We start from the raw sequence: 17,639 nt of genomic DNA, 5'->3' as shown, positions 1-17,639 counted from the left end.
GAAATCTCTCCATGCAATCATCTGATCAGCCAGAAGCTGAAGCCAATAACATGATGATAGCTAGACCTGGTCCATCGAGACATGGAGGGGCCCTTCGCGAGTTCAGCAAGAACCAGGCACCGACTAAGAGACAACCTGCTGCAGATCACCAGGCTGCAGAAAGTACACAACCAAAAGCAAATAATTCGCATTTCCAGGATCTCACGGGAAAATACAGCCTTGCATAAATATTTTGATACATTGGTAGCAATAATATGGGAAACATCCTTTATGACGCAACCATTACAACGCGGTATGGTTACATCGTGGTTTTTACAACGAAAGTCGTTACACCGACTTGCACTGGAGGGCGCTCTAGACTAAGGAATAGTGTGAATTACTATTCCAACACCTTCCCTACTGTACGTAGACTGGAGTTGGAATAGTAATTCACACTATTCCTAAATCCAGCGCCCTCCAACGCAAGTCGATGTAACGACTTGCGTTGTTAGAACCGCGATGTAACATACCGCGTTGTGATGGTACGCGTTGTATCATCATACATCCCAATAATATTGATTTGTTCTTTTCCTAAAGCCCTTGCAACTGAAGTGTTGCTATAAATACCAGATTTTACTGTTGCCCAACTTAATCATTCTATGTTTTTTGACCCCACGAGGATGGGTTTGTCCATCCTGTATTTAGACCTGCAAGATACACCCGGGCTTCAGACCAGAGCACTTCATCTCACCGAGAACTGGCTTCAATCCCCCCATCTTTGCTTTCATTAGCTGCACCTGTATTCGCTCCAATTTCCCCTAATGCCACCTTTATCATCTTTATTGTGGGTTATCCCTCTGGGTTTCCTCTTCCCACTCGCCCGCTTTTCCTTGCATTCCTCATGCCTCGCCCTGCTCTAGACTCCTCAAATTATACATCCATCCCTGCCCCTGTGAGTTTTCCTCTACTCTGCCATTCTTTACTTTCTCAACCCCCCTGTTCCATTCCCTTCTTTATCAAAGTTGCTTCCATTTCTCCTTACGTGACTCTCTTCCTCTCTCTACGTCTTTCTTCCTGTTCCTCCCGCTGCTCTCTCCGGCCACCCTTCATTTACTCCCATTCATCCCGAGTTTCCTTCCTTTCCACTCATCCCACTGCAACTTTAATCCTGTCAGTACCTTACACCCTACTCTCCCCATCTTTATTTGCAGTCCTCCAACCTATATGTACTTCCTTCCCTCTCCCTGCCCACCTCTCTACAGCTCTATCTTAACTCCCATGTCTCCAATCCCTCCAACTCCCCTTCCCCCAGGCTTCCTCTAGCTCTCACCCTCCTAAGTGTCATTTCTCTTTTAATCCTCCCATACAACCCTACACCAGAGAAAGTCACTCATCTGCATGGAAGGACAAAGGTGGTGTTGACAACCCTTACAGCCGCCAGGATCTGGGCAGGGGCGGAGCCAGCAGAGCTAGGAGTGCAGCCACAATGGTAATGGCCTCTGAGAAGGCTTCAGACACACACAGAAGGGAGATCAGTGGAGGAGAGAGGGACCTTTTTGAAACCGAAGGAGTTTGTTCTGACCCACCTACAATTCCCAGTTCAAATTACGTACCTGGTAAGTATGGTATGTACTTAGTGGGCCCTTCTGAGCTTTGGACATCAGAATGGGAAACAACGCTGTAATAGTGTGTATTATCCTGCCAAAATTATGTAGGGAAAAACCCATGGGTGCACAATTTCAACCCAATTTTTTTTTTTTTTTTTTTTTTTTTGAAACCGTTTATTGCAGTTCGTGAAAGTTACAGGTATGGGCCTACAACCATCCGGCCGGCCGCTAGAATGACAAAAACATATTGCACACATACAGTAAAAAGTCTCTAGGCAGTGCAGAGCAGTGAAACAGGAGTCATCAATGGTGCAGGCCACACAGCTCCAAGCCCACAGTACGGTTCCTTTTCTTGAAACAAAACAACACCAAAAAACCACACCCGCAAGGCAACCCGCGATCCAAAATAACAGCACGTGCTCCATAAGTGGGGGATCTAAACCAGCAGCAGAACTCTGAAGAGGGGAATGGGAATAGACCAGGGACTGGGGGACCGCGCGCCCGCGGCTGAGGGAGGGGGGCCGTCTAGGGAGACGGAGCAGGCGAGGCAGCCGGTAGCAGTGGTGGCTCACAAATACCCCCGCGGTAGGCGTTCCAGGGGCCCCAGAGTTTCACCCACGCCCCAGGCTTACCTCTCGCCACATACACCACCTTTTCACGAAACATACACCAATCCATATGCTCTTTCCAGGCCGGCACCGCAGGGGGCCTCTGGGATCCCCACAATTGAGCAATGTCGCGCTTGGCTATCATGTATCCCAGAGTCACCCACCGCGTCTGCGGGACCGAGTAGTCATTCGGTTCCCATACATTCAGCAAGCATCTCCTCGCTTCAGGCAGCAGCGCAACACGCGTCACCACACGCAGGACCTCATGCACACCACGCCAGAATCGCTCCACCTTCGGGCACTCCCACAGTATATGCATGAAAGTCGCCAACGCACCACAGCCACGCTTACACATTCCGTCACCAGCAAAACCCATACGCAGAAGCCTTGGCCCCGTCACGTACACCCGGTGGAGGATCTTGAGCTGGACGAAACGAAGGCGAGCCGGGATGGCCACCTCTTTCGGAGAGGCCACCGCGGAAATCCAATCCTCATCGTCCAGCTCCAGCCCGTCGGCAACCCAAGCTTCGCGGAGACTGGTCAGCAGGCACGATCTATCGTTAATCAGTTTTTTGTCTATGAGGGAGATCGTGCTGTCCGGGACATGGCCATCTAAGACTCTGTCCTCCAGGGGGGAAGACTCCGGAATGGATGCGACATCCGGGAAGACGGAGCCCAGCGCATGGCGGACCTGTAGGTACCGAAAGTACTCACTGCCCTGCAGCTGGAACTCCGCCTGCAGCGTCTCAAAAGTTTTGAATCCCCCCCTCGTCCAGAGATCTCCCACCGTGCTGATTCCGATCGTGTCCCACTTCTCGAAGCCCTTCGACGTCCACAGGGAGCCCAACCTCTCAGACGCATACAGCGGTGACGCCCGGGTCAAACGGTCCTTCCACCCCATAGCTGCATTAGCCGCGTGCCAGACACGCACCATGACACGCGTCGGACCCGTCAAACGGGAGTCGGGCGCGCCAGCGTAGAGCGCTCGATTGTAATAGCCACCGGGCAGGAGCATCTTATCCATCTCAAATGCCGGGTTCAAGGCGGGCCCGTAAAGGCCATGATTAATTGCAGCTAGTTGGGAGGCCCAGTAATACCGTTTAATGTCAGGGAGGGCGACCCCCCCATCGTACCACGGGAGCGTCAATTTAGCCAGAGCAATGCGCGGCCTCCCGTCCCAGAACAGGCGCCGCTGGAGGCCCTCCACCTCACGGAAATAGCGTGCCGGGACCAAGTCCATAGTATTCTGGAGGGCGTAGAGGAAGCGTGGCAGGGACATCATTTTAAACAAGGCCGCTCGGCCGAGCGGCGAGAGCGGCAAACGCCGCCAGCGCACCACGTCCTCCCTCAAACGCCGGAGGGGGGGTAGCAAATTCCGCTCATAGCGGGCCTCCGGGTCAAGAGTGATATAGATACCCAGGTACCGAAAACCTTGGGAGGCAATCTGGATCGGACAGTCCCGTGGTAGGGCCGGAGCCTCCCCGGAAAGCACATATACACAGGATTTCGCCCAGTTGATGACCAGGCCTGAGTTGCGACCGAATGAACGCAAAACATCAACCAGGACGATCAGTGATTTCCGCGGGGAGGCGAGATACAGAAGGATATCGTCAGCATAGAGGGACACACGGTCCTCATGCTCGGGGGTCCAGCGGAGACCACGGATAGAAGGGTGCCACCGCAGCCACTCCGCCAGGGGCTCCAGAGCCAGGGCAAACAGGAGAGGCGACAGGGGGCAGCCCTGTCGCGTACCCCTCCCCAGCGCGAATGGGGCCGAGACTCGCCCATTCACTACCACCTGCGCCAATGGGCCCGAATATAGCAATTTGACCCAGCTAATGAAACCCGGGCCAAACCCGAATTTTGCCAGCATCGCCCAGATGTATGGCCATTCAAGCGTATCAAACGCCATGGTGGCGTCCAAGGACGCCAAGATGGCCGGCTCCCGCACAAATGGGACACGCGCGAGCACCCCGTGCAAGCGCCGCAGATTGAGCGCCGTGTTGCGGTGCGGTATAAAGCCAGATTGGTCTTGGTGGACCAAATCGCCCACCACGCCAACCAACCTGTTGGCCAACACCTTGGCGAGGATTTTGGGCTCCGCGTTCAAAAGCGAAATCGGCCTATAGGATGTGACCCGTTCACGGGGCCTCCCCTCCTTGTGGATCACCACAATTGTGGCCAGACGCTGGTCCGGCGGGAGGGAACCCCGCGAGTGGGCCGCCAGGAACATCGCGCGCAGGTGGGGCGCCAACACATCCGGGCGTAGCTTGTAGAGCTCGATGGGAATACCATTGGGGCCCATGGCCTTGCCGGATGCAACCGAGCGAATAGCCAAGGCAATTTCGTCCGAGGTGGGAGGGGCGTCCAGCGAATCCCTGTCCTCCACCGTTAGGGAGGGCAGTGCGATGTCCCGAAGCAGGGCATGGGAATCTGCCTCCGAGCAGGGGGAAACCGGGGAGTAGACTTCGCGGAAATAATCCGCGAAGCAGGAGACAATGGCTTCCGGCTCAGTGACACACGCACCATCAACACTCTCAATCAAAGGCACCACACGGCTCGCTCTCTCCCTCTTATCCAACCACGCAATCAATTTGCCAGCCTTATCACCCACATCATACAATCGCCCCTGCTGCTCTCTACTGAGGCCCCTGGCCGCCTCCGTGACGAGGGCCCGATAGGCCGCCTGCTTTAGGTGTAGAACATGCAACTTGTCGTCTGTTACCCCGCCTCCCAGGTCACCCTCCAGTTCTGCAATCTCGGCCTCTACCCGGGTCACCTCCTCCCGCTCGCGCCGCCGGGCATGGGAGATAAAGGAGAGGGCCTCCCCTCTAAGAACTACCTTGAAAGCCTCCCACAGGGAGATGGCCGAAGAGACCGACCCCACATTCTCATCGAAATATCGCTGTAGGGATTTGATCAAATCGGCACGAATGGTGGGGTCGCGCAAATACCATGCATTGATTGGGGCCACCCTGCCATCCCCCCTCGGGAAGACATCGAGATGCAACAACAATGGGGAGTGGTCTGAGATACCCCGCGCCAGATGGCGCACCTCCCCCACCCTCCCTGCGTGGGCCGCCGGGACAAGGATGTAATCAAGCCGCGAGAGGCTACCATGGGCACCCGAGTGGAAGGTGTACTGTCGCAATGCAGGATGCTTTAATCGCCAACAATCCACCAGGCCCAGCGTGTCCAGGAGGCCGGGCAGCCACGCCTGTGCCCGGGGGAGGTCCCTAGGGGGATGGCGATCCATAGACCCAGAGGCTACCGCATTAAAATCCCCTCCAACCACCAGCAGGCCACTCGGAAGGTCCAGAAGGAGGCGCCCCAGGTCTGCAAATGTGGTGGCTTGTAACCCAGGCGGGACGTACACTGATATAAGGATAAACACTCTACCCTCCATTCTTCCCACCAGAACCGTGTAGCGTCCCCTCTCATCATGGCGCACCTCATCAATCTCCAACGGGAGCGAGTTCTTGATCATAATCCCCACCCCCCGCGAGCCCGAGGTGAAGCCAGAATGGGCCGCCAAACGATATCCCCGCCGGTTCATTGCATGAAAGGAGTTACCTATAAGGTGCGTCTCCTGCAGGAAGACAACATCTGGTGAAATACGTTTTAAGTACTGCAGGACCACACCACGCTTAATCCTATCCCCCAGGCCGTTAACATTCCATGACAACACAGCCAAATCCCTACCCCCCATCATACGTCGAAACAATCGGTCGTCCCCCATCGAGCATCCTAAAAACAGCAACATAGTAGCGGGTTTGCCCTGCGGTGCTAACAAACAACACACCCCCCCCACCCCCCGGTCCCAACAAAACTCCCCCCTCCCTGCACCCCTGCATGAGCCCAGACAGCCCCCCCAAAGTGCAGTGTGCCTGTCGCCCCATAGCAGAAATACTAACTAGTCCCCCAGAGGAGGAGGGAAGCCCCCAACAGACCCCGCACGACCTCCATAGGAGGGGAAAATACGCAATCAATAAATGGTGAAGGAACAACGTCCAGAGCGAGGCCTATGCAGTCACCCCTCAATTCTGCGGGCCCTCCTCGCCAGCCGCGCCCCCCCCGCCCCCCCGGCCCCGATCTCCAGGCAGAGTGACCAGCCAGTCCCCAGCCGCCTCGGGCCGGTCGAAGAAGTGCGTGCGACCATCCACCTCTACCCTCAGCTTAGCTGGAAAGAGCATTGAGTACTTGAGGTTCAGTTCCCTTAGGTGACGTTTAACACCAAGAAAGCTCTGCCGCTGCTTCTGGACCGCCGGGGTAAAGTCTGGGTAGAAATGTACCTCCATGTTGTCAAGCTTGACCGGTCCCTGTTGTCTGGAGGTCTGGAGGATAGCATCTCTGTCCCGAAAATTAAAAATCCGGGCAATGAGAGGCCGCGGCGGGGCACCAGTCTTAGGTCTGCCCCCGGGGACCCGGTGGGCACGTTCCACCGCAAAAAGCTTACTCAGCCCCCGGGGCTGGAGATGGGTCAGGATCAACTCTTCCACGAAAAGATCCGCCGCCTCCGCCTCTCGTCCCTCCGGCACCCCCACAATACGGACATTATTCCTCCGGGCCCGACCCTCGGAGTCCTCCAGTCGCCGGTCCATTAGGGCGCTCGCCTGGCCAAGCCGGCGCACCTCCTTCTGGAGGGCCACCACGTCTGTCGTGAGGCTCGTTGTGGTGTGGGCCAGGGAGTCGACTCGGTCGTTCGTTTTGGACAAGTCTGCCCTCACAAGGCTCACATCCACCAGGACCGAGTCTATTTTTTGCGCTAAGGTGTCGAAACGCTGGTCCACCGAGGCCTTCATCTCTGCGATGGCGCCCATAACGTCCCGGAGGGTCAGATCCACCGGATGAGCGGATGCCTCCGTCGGGCCCACCGGGGATGCACGCGATGTCTCCGGAGAACCCTTCTGGAGCGTGTAGCGGTCCATACTGTTGGCCTGGTGCGCCGTGCCACGGCGGGTCGTCTTCACCTTCGCCCGGTCGCCATCTTGTTTGGTGGACATGCTGGCTCTTCCACCGTCGTGCCAAGCACCCCAAACGGGCCGCTGTGCCAAGTCACGGGTGCCAGGGGGGGGCAGGGGCGACCACCGAACCGCGGGTCAACCCACCGCCGGTGGGTCAGCCGGGCTCCTGGACAAGGCCACACCACCACACCCCGCTCCGCAGTCCGACCCCGCTTGAGAGCCAGGAGGGCGCAAAAGCGAAAGTGAAAGTGCGGGGTACGCCAGTCGCCCAGCCCCGTTCGCCGCTGTTATTCACTTTGTCCCCGGATCGCCCCACTACTCCAATCCGGGGGGCCGGCGAGGAGAAGGCCGTAACCTTCGATCGCTGCTCCCACCGGCGTCCGGGGTCCGATTCGAGCCCAAAAAACGGGTGGCGCCTCAGCTCCGGTTCCCCAACACAGTCCCCTCAACAAGGACAGGATATCGCCAGGATTAATTCAGGAGGTCGCGGAGGTCCTCGGGAGCCTCGCACCTACGCGGCCATCTTGGTTGCGCGCTAGGCTCCTCCTCCTCAACCCAATTTTGAATCGCAATTCTGGAACAAACGGGTATTTGAACCCGCGTAGGGATTTGCACAGACCTCGGAGTAAAGGCCTAAAAAGGTGCTAGAGCGTTGCAATCAGAGGAATTGTGTGATCCTATTAATGGCTTATTTGAAAGAAGTAGACCCAGTGCCCCCGGGGAACTGCGCAAGAATCGGTCAGCAGGCTTTAATAAGGTTGTCATAGTCAATCTGTAAGTAGACAGAAACATTGTGGAGAGGCAAGATGTCCACTGGTAGACGCACTGAGCCTGGCCGCCGGCCACAGGAGGTCCCCAGAGGAGAATCCCACTGGTGGTGGCTTTAGACCTCGTTATAGAACGTTTGGGCCTAATTGTTAGTGGTGGCGGCTTGCTAGGCTTCACGTATATTCATTCTCTAACCAGAAGTGACACCTCCGGCTCCTTTTTCTTCTTCACTTGACTGAGAAACAGGGCAGCCATTATTTAAACTGTTTCATCACTTGACCCCAAAAACACCCAGAGGATTCTCGCCTCAGACCCTGATGGACATTGGATGTGACATTTCCATTAAGCACCAGTGGATGAAACCACAGTGTAGACAGAGAAGAAATACTCGCATGGACAACTCACTACCAGCTTTCAAAATTTGTGGTGCCATCCTAGCGTTTAGTCATGGACTTTGGGGAGCTTAAGCACGCTGTCGGTTACATTGGCTTACTTTCTGTTTCATTGCTTTTTTAAGTGATGAATATTTTACAGCTCTCAATTTGTTAAAGTATAGCTCACAAAATTGGAAAGTTCAAACGAGAGCTGTTTTGCAAACGCACACGATTTTATCAAGTGTCTGTAGCCGAAGCATATTTTCAACGTGGATTTTTGAGAAAAGAGCAGCCTTTTCCTTCCCTAATTGTTTTTCTCCCATACCCCAGGGAGAGAGAGTGGGTAGACGGATTGGAAGGAAGACATGCTTCTTTCTGTTTCTTACTCAGATGACGCAGTTTGTTAGCAGTAGCCACCCGTGCTCTAATTAAGTTTAAATCGCTGGAAATATGTTCAATAAACGTGGGAGGGGGCAAGGGGCGAGAGACGGAAGCTTTTTTAATCAGCTGCAATACTTTGTCCATCCAGGGGGTTGCCCAGCTTTGCAACCAAATACTATTTTTCTAGTCAAACCTTAATTCCAAATTTCTAGTCAAATTTTTTTTTTTTTAAATTCACATGACTGACAGCTTCTTCTACCCTACACGCCTACCACCCTACTGTGCTTTCACGTGACGCAGAAAAAAAGCGATTTGGGATTGAAGCTGGTTTTAGTGACGAAAGCGAGGCGAAGAGCTGACGCAGACGGTAATGTGAGAATGACACCAACTCATTACGGGGCATATTATCAAGAAACGGCTTTAAAATGATCGCCGTTTTAGCGGCAGAAAACTGCCGCTAAAGCGGCGATAATGGGCTTGATAATATGCCCTTGTGAATTCCCATATAAGCCCATGTTCTGGTGTCAACATGGGCTTCTATGGGAATTCTCTGCGGCATATTATCAAGCCCATTATCGCCGCTTTAGCGGCAGTTTTCTGCCGCTAAAACGGCGATCATTTTAAAGCCGTGCTTGATAATATGCCCCTACGTTCTCCACAGGGAAAGCTTTCCTCCCGGAAGCAGACTTGTGAACCTCTAGTGACTGGATCTGTCACACCTGAGCCAACGGAGGGAAGGTGCGGTCTGGGGCACCCCGTAATCACGTCCGACGCCCCTGAAGTTAGGCAGTGGCGTAGCAAGGTCAGGTGGTACTCAGTGCGGAAAATTTCTCATCACCCCCGGCTTGACAAAATGGCAAAATTATGTGTTTAAAACACATATTTTTGCCATTTTGTTACCGCCCTCAATGATTTCTTGTCACCCCAGGCTTGACAAAATGGCAAAAATATGTGTTTTAAGCACATATTTTTGCCATTTTGTCACCCCCCTCAGTGATGACACCCGGGGCGGCCCGCACCCCCTTTCCTACGCCACTGAAGTTAGAGTGACTGGACGTCCCGGATTTCCCCAGACAGTCCTGTCCCGGGGTCCCAATGCTTTCCTTAATTTTAAGCTTATGTCTCGGTTTTTGGGACAAAGGTCAAGTCATCCTGAAAGGAGAACTGAAAGGTGTGCTCTCCTTAAGTACATGCTTTGTTCCTGGCAGGCAGCAGGTCGGCTGCAGCAGATTGGGAGACAGAGTAGGGATGGAGGGCAGGGGGTCTCAGGGTAGATGTTGTGGCATAGCAAATGGGGGTGACGGGGTGGTGTGCGTGTGTGTACATACACATTTACAAGGCCACACAAAATCGGGACAGGCCAGACATAAAAGTAAGGCCAAAGGCTTTAGTCCTACTTTTATGTCTGGCCTGTCCCGATTTCCCCTTCTCAAAATCTAGTCACCCTACCTGAAGTGCATCCTTCCAGCTGCAGACAATGATTAAGGGTCTCAAGAGCTTTGATGGAATTTCATCAACACTCAACGAACACCACTACTGCATCACCTAAAAAGTTGTCAACTCGAGATGTCAATCATATCCGGCAAGCAAGTAAAAGGAAGTGGCCTAAGGGCTAGGGCGGTCCACATCGATGCAGGGGAACCAGGATCGAGTCTCGGCAGGGACGTTCAAGATCCTGTGATTCTGGCCTAATCACTTAAACTCACTGTGTCTACCAAAAAACTAATGTGCCTTTCTGTAACGCAACTGGTGCTCATGTAAAGCGCTTTGATACCTTTGGGTTGCTATATAAATCTCTCTCCCCCTTCCCAAAAAAAAAGTCTGCGGTTTACAACATAATCACAAGCAACCTGATCATGCTCAATGACAAAAATGCAGGAGAAGACAAGATGCTAAGCCTTCTTTCTACTAAAATACAATACAAGGGTCTAGAACCTCCTCTCCACCCATTTATGGAGAAATGTCTCAGGCCTGCTCTTCAGGAAGGAACAGAAACCCTCATTTTCAAGCAGCATCTCGCCCACATTACTCTCCAGATGACTGACAGAAGGTGGTACTTACATCATTCCGTAGTCATGTAGCTGTGGACTCCTTCCCTCCACTTCCACCCTTGTACAGTACTCAGTGCTTTGTAGCTAGGTGTGCTCTATATAAATCCCCATGCATACACACAATGGCTGCTGGCTGATAGTAACAGTAGGGGCGGTAACAGTCCTTGCTGAATAGCATAGCAGGAAACTTGCTGACGTAACTGGATGTCGACGCTGGCGCTTTGCCTGCGCGTGGAAGGGGTCTTCTTTGTCTGTGGGTGCTGGAGGAGCTGAGGAGCATCTGTGGTCCTTGGTTTTCCCTGGCAGGGACAATATAAGGCCCTTTGTGTTGGTGTGGCAGGTATACTCTGTTACCTGGCCACCACCAAAAAGCTTGACCGCTACATCGCGAAGCACAATATTAGCAAAGGTAAGTAACAATGAAAAAAAGTTAGGTGGTGGGTAAATTTAATTAAAAACAAAGCTTGCGTACTTTATGAAATACATTTAAAAAAGTGTTTGGGGGGTTGGGATCATGGTTGGACAGGAAACCAAATCCAATTCTTGCAAACATGTTAAAACCAGTCTCTCACTACAGGCGGCTGCAACAAGATTGACTACAAACCCTTTCATTCATTACTGAAACATGTTTATCCGGTCACTTCATGTTGTGAGGATATGGAAAGTTATTCCCTATTACAGCATTGGAATGTTGAGAGCTCCATTGAAGACATTGGAGTGGCTCCAGGCTTATAATGGCTGATAGAAGACCGGAGCTCCAACATGCCAATGTTTGTCTTCATGTTTCTCCCTTTTTAATTTACAAAATGTTACCCTTCGTGGGTGGAATGTTCTAATACCCTTGTAGCCATTATGCCTCAGGCTATACCTGTTGTTAAAGGCTCTCACCCTTGTTATAGGCCTGAGCTGCCAGGGCCTTTAATAACTGGGCCCTGGCCTTTAATAACTGGGCCTTTAATAACTGGTATAGACCTCGTCAGTGGGTTAGAAGGTATAGTCTAGCCTACACGACATCATTATTGGTAGTATGTTCTTTTTAGTCTTAGCTTTTCATATTTAGATGCAAGGTTATTAAGTTATTTGACCAGTCATTACTCCGAATTTCCAAAGCCAATACAGTGCTCACCTTACATTCGGACTGAATCGTAGACTTTACTCATACGCAGCGGAACCTTTGATGTATATAAAGCCATGCAAGCTGCATGTTCGACTTTCCTTTTGTTTTCTCTCTTCCTCTATGAAAATAATACACACTGATTGCTAAAAAAATAAAACGTACATTTATTACAAGTGATTAACACATTAACTACAAGCTACAGATGTACTGCAACCTCGTCTCAAATTCATTGCCAACTGTTTAATATGCAAAAGATACAATTGATGGACGGAATGCTGGACAATGCAAACATTCACCCCCAGTCACAAGCATCTGGGTTAAATCCATCATTCTTTTGTTCACCACACCACCCCAGTTTGGACCCAGCCATATGCAAATCAGTCTTAACCCTGTTCGTCCAGCCCGAACTGCCAAGCCAGGTCCTCCCTGGACCGGAAACAAGCATCCTGGGACCGGTTTCAGGGCATCACCCTTCATCAGCCAGGCTAGCTTGAATCCGGCGGTGTAGTGAGCACAGGACCCACGTCTGGGCATACCCTTCCCACTTAGGGCGAAATATGCAAAAGATACAATTGATGAACGGAATGCTGAACAATGCAAACATTCACCCCCAGTCACAAGGATCTGGGTTTAATCCATCATTCTTTTGCTCACCACACCACCCCAGTTTGGACCCAGCCATATGCAAATCAGTCTTGACCCTGTTCCTTGTGGGAACAGTCCAGCCCGAACTGCCAAGCCAGGTCCTCCCTGGACCGGAAACAAGCATCCTGGTACCGGTTTCAGGGCATCACCCTTCATCAGCCAGGCTAGCTTGAATCCAGTGTTTAATAAGCCACTGCATATTCTAGATTGATTCAATGTAAAATGTTTAGAGATTAACTGCAAGCCATTTACAATTCCCTGACACCTGTTGACATTTACTTCACATTTTTCACATTAACTGCAAATTCCGTATTCAGTGCACAGTGTTTTCGTTCACATCAAACCCTTCAAGCATTTACTGAAAACTCTTTACACAGTTACGGAAACTCTTTACGCTTCCAGTACAAACTCTTTACACATTCAATGCCACTTTCTTACACCTTTTCTGCAAACGTCACCTATTTACTGAAAATTACTTTGCCGTTTCATGTAGACTGTTTACACATTAGCTTCAAACTTTATATTAATTTACTGAAAATTCTTTACACTTTCTCTCAGCACCTTTACTTCAGACTTATATGGATTCGGTAAAAGCTGTGTGTGTACTGAAACAAGTCTCTGTTAATGGAAACTCTTTAAGCATCCACAGCACATATTTACAGATCTTTTACAAATTTGCTGCAGACTCTTTACATATTCACTGTGACTCGTCTCACTTTCATTGGCAACCCTTGAAACCATTGCTGGCAACCATGCTCAGGGGCTGCAAACCAGAACCGGACTGGCCGTAGCAGGCACCGAGCATTTTCCCGGTGGGCAGGGAAGGTGGGGGACTGTTTTAGAGCGGTGGGGTATTTCCCACCAGCACCCGAGGCCAGTCCGACCTAATTTCCAGGGCTGGTTTGCGTTGTCAGTCCGGCCGTGCTGCAAATGTCTTATTTCATCATTGCATGGCATTGTTTGTTGTGTCCTGCTAGTGCTAATCTTTTTTTTTATATCTGTTTGCAGAAGAACACAGCACTCTACAAACTAGTGCCTTCCAACCCCAAACGGTTCTCCAGCGAATCCTCCAATGAAGATTTTGCAGACGCGGCGGGCAGGAGGACGGCAGGTAAGAACATCTTCACCTTCCTTCAGTTTGTACTGCCTATCGGCTACCCGGCCTAGACCGGGCTTTGGTATGGATGAAGCCTCCACCTAGGATCAGACGGTTCATTCAGTGGGCAGAGTCATGAACATCTCAGAGGGCTTTTCAACCTCGCTCTTCTCTTTGATTACGTCTGATTCCTTAAATGTTCCTTTGGTGGTACCCCTTCTTTAAGGAAAGACCAAAGCTGATCAATCCAATTGGGCAGATTTTCACCCAATCTCTAATATCCCTAATCCCCCTGATGACACTGAGAGGGACCAGTATCTGTCAACTGCAGGCACTTCTGCAGATCAGTCGTGGGATCCATCCTTCACGGCTTGTTGTTGGTGGTGGATATTGGTGGTTTAAAGTGCTAATTTTAAAAAATCTAACCAACACTTATTTTGTGCCAGTGATTGAGAGTTGTAGGCATCAGCACTCAATAGTAGGGACCAGGACTTATTTTTCATCACCAGTGTTGGGACGGGGAGATCCCATGCATGGCGAAAGGCATGTACCGCTGCCCTGAGTGCCCGACTGCTGGTGAAACTGGTACTCTGATATTTTGCTCGACATGGACATCACACTAATCTAGCATGTGTGCAAAAGCCAAGGCCTAGCCTTGGTAATGCAACATCAAAAACCTGTTTTCTGACCTATAGGGTCGCACATGGCGTACCCTCATGGTGGCCATAAGACCTCAGTCATGCCCTGGGTAGTCACATAAAGCAGTGGTGACAGTGTAATGCGTTTTTGTGAATAATTATTAGTGTCTGACCTTTTCTCTGTGTCCAGGACAGGGTGCTCTACTGAGCCCTTACGTCTAAAGTTCTGCTGTTATGTGGACCATGGAGCCTTGTGCTGACATTCTGTGTGCATGTCATGTGCAGTGAGTTTGTGACACTTGTATGGTAGTAGGACTCTGTGTGTTGTGAGAGGCTGTGGACTGGGACCAGTGGGTTCCATTTTGGATGGCCCCTAGATTAGCACTGCACAAGATGGAGGGTGAATACAACTTCCCCAGATAGTGGAAGTGAAATGACAGCACTACTGTGGCTGGAGGTTGGAGCAAAGACAGGCGCTCCCTTAGGAGCTTAATGTGGTCCTTATTAGCAAAAGGCTGCTGATTAGCTCTTCATGAAAACTGTCACTTGGTAGATGGTAGAAGTGGGAGGGTGGGACTGAAGATTCTGTTCCTCAAGATGAGGATGTTTTTAGTCAGGGCCTTGTCCTTTTGTCTGTCTCTGATTACAGCTTTGTGAAGGCTGATGACAGCCATCTGCAGAGATCTCACACTTCTTTGTGTCCTTGTGTTGGGTGCTTCTGCTTATAGAAAGTCTCAGTGCCACCTGATTTGCGAAGCATCACTTTACTCAAAAGTTGGGTCAGGACAGTAGCCTGAAAATTACATTTGATTGAGAACAACCCAAACTGATTGTGAAGCCTAAGAAAATGGATTCACATGCTCTGTCTGAAAAATGTGTAAAAAAGTGGGTACATAATCACCCACTTTGTTTCAGTCCCAAGTTCTTCTTGACCAAGAAAGAGAGTGCTCCGCAGAGTACCCGAAAGATTACTGTTTAGTCAGGGCTGGTGTCTGCATTTCAGCCAGTCTGTCAGAGGGTAGGGGGCATCACCTGAAGTCTGTAATGTCTGCTGGAGGACCTGGGGGTTTGCTTGGAGCCTAGAAGCCTGTCTGCCTGCTGAGACAACGAAGGATGGGCTTGACCGTATAGGAGGAGGGACTGCCTAGGAGAAGAAGCTCAGCTTGTTCTCAGCGTGGGGAATACCCAGAGAGCGAGTTACTCCAAGAGTGTGAAGCCAGGGGCAACCAATGTGTGAAAGGAGTCCCCAAGATCCCTGGTATGGTTCTCAGCGAGACCCACCTAAATACTTCTGCAAGCATCAAACATTGTATGAGAACGGCAGTCCGCCTTGATTGAGAAACTGATGCTGTGACTATTGGCATGAGAGTCAGAGTGCTTTGTCGCGGGGGGAGGGCACTGATTGGCCCGGACGCTACATCTGTCAAAGACGTCCACAAGGCCAAGCTCAATCAGGAGGCCTCACTTGCCACTTCAGCATCCTGTCTGCATCTAGTCTAGCTAGGGAGGCAACAGCTTCAAGACTAGAGCTCCCCAGAGCTCTGCCGCACTGAAATCTTCAAGTCTTCAGGTACCGAGAGAGACACACAGCGGCAACCCCTTCAACGAGCTGCAAATACAGAAGCAGGGTCCCTGCATATGTCCATCCCAGACTGCAACAAGTGGTAGCAAGTGCCCATGGGCTGAAGAATTGTGAGTGGAATGAGAGCCTGAGTAACAGACCCAAGTCTTGCAGAACAAGCTTAAGCCTTTTACTGAGTAAATGTGAAGAGGTGAACAAGGTGAATTGCCTACACCTTGGGGTGAATTGAGTGAAGTGTACCTGTGCTTACCCAATGCCTTTCCCCTTGTTCTATGACTACAAATAAAGAAGCTGGGGAGCATGGTGGGGGGAGAGAAGAGCGTAGTGCCTCAACTTTGTGTTTGATTCCCCTATTTGCACTAAGTAGAATAAGACTGTGTAGTGTGATTAAAGTACTTTCTTTTAATTCAAAATATAATATAAGCATTGGGCAGACAGTACATTTGTGTGCCTGTTTTTTTACTGTTGAGTTTTCAGCTCTTGACCCCACACTACCTCCCTGAGAATCATTTGACTGCTCACTTTCTCTACCCTTATAATCAATGTGCAGAAAAGGCTTTATTGCCCAGTTTGGTAGGAGGGACTCAAGCACTCAAATGGCAAACAACTTCAGCCACCTTGGTTGGGGCCCAGTAGCCCACGCCTGTCCTGTGGTCCCCAAATGGTATCTGACAATCAGACTTTGATTCAGAGCAAGTAGGGGAAAAGGACGAAATGGGAGAATGAAGGGAGAAGAGAAAGAAAACAAAGCAGTATCAGAGAGAGAAAGTTAAGATGAAAAATAACTTACAAGAGTGAGATAAAGAGACAGGAAGTGCAGGGGGTGGGATGAAGGGGCATAAGATGGAGTTAAAACTAGGCAACCTTGGTATTAGGCAACCCCAGCATTCAGCAGCCCAGGTGGTACTCTCTTTTGAAATACTTTGGGTCTCCCTGCACCTACATATTTTACAGGCTAAAGAGCCCATGGTCACAGGGATGTGTCTCAAAAAGTTCCTAAAAATGCTCCAGCCCCTCTATGAGGCACAGTCTCAGATGTAGAATTAACATTTGTAACTATGTGTTCTTTATAATTGTGGCCTCTTTTTCTTGAGCTCACTGAAACGTGCATATAAAAAAACTCTTTGATCACTATAGAAAGTTAAAATCTGTAGCACAAAGTTCTCTGGAAAAAAGCAGATCTTTGAAATTTGTAAATAACTTAAAACATTTCTCTTCGCATGGAGTTCCCTATACTGCCTGTACTTCAAGGCAATGAAACTTCATGCACTGCTGGATCTAAGAAGGCAGGACTACAGTGGCAACCATGAACAAAGCTGAGTTACGCTGTTAGCAATGAACAAGGTACAACTTTATTGCAACATCAGGGTAGGCGAGTTCTAAAGCTGAGCAGAGAAGTGACCACCTGGCATGCATAATGCCCTGTGCCACCTCAGGTTACTATTCATTACCATTTTCAGCCACAGGCCGAGACTTCAGCATATTGCTTCCACACAAACACAAGTTGCCCTCTGTGAGGATTTTGGTGTATTATATGGTGTATTATATGGTATGGTTGTGCGACCTTACTGTGTAATACACTCATAAAACTGTCTTGGGTCCATTCAGGCTCATTTGCAAAACTGCTAGCTGAACCCTGGGTAGCTGTGGCTTTGAGCAGCTAGGCTTAAGGAAAGGAACTAGTGTGAAGCATTTAACAGCACCAAACAACAAAATTAGAAAGTCGCACAGCACAAAAAAAATCTGACACCAATTTATAAAACTAGATTATATTTTTATGAATGTTCAAAGACCAACATGAGCAATATCCATCAGAGGATTCTAAAGAT

The 17,639-nt window shown here is 50.4% G+C and overlaps 1 protein-coding gene across 2 annotated transcripts in view; it reads left to right on the top strand.

The window, feature by feature from the left end:
* Nucleotides 1–17,639, top strand: part of TAC3 (tachykinin precursor 3) — a 182,823-nt gene that overhangs the window by 124,608 nt on the left and 40,576 nt on the right. For both annotated transcript variants that reach the window (XM_085600058.1, XM_085600057.1), the window contains exon 3: nucleotides 13,503–13,605. In XM_085600058.1, the coding sequence (XP_085456184.1) occupies nucleotides 13,503–13,605 (103 nt within the window). The remainder of the gene's footprint in view (nucleotides 1–13,502; nucleotides 13,606–17,639) is intronic.

The sequence above is a fragment of the Triturus cristatus genome, chromosome 4_2 (genome assembly GCF_964204655.1).
Source record: "Triturus cristatus chromosome 4_2, aTriCri1.1, whole genome shotgun sequence".
Classification (NCBI taxonomy): Eukaryota; Metazoa; Chordata; class Amphibia; order Caudata; family Salamandridae; genus Triturus; species Triturus cristatus.
This window is presented reverse-complemented; position numbering and strand designations above follow the sequence as displayed.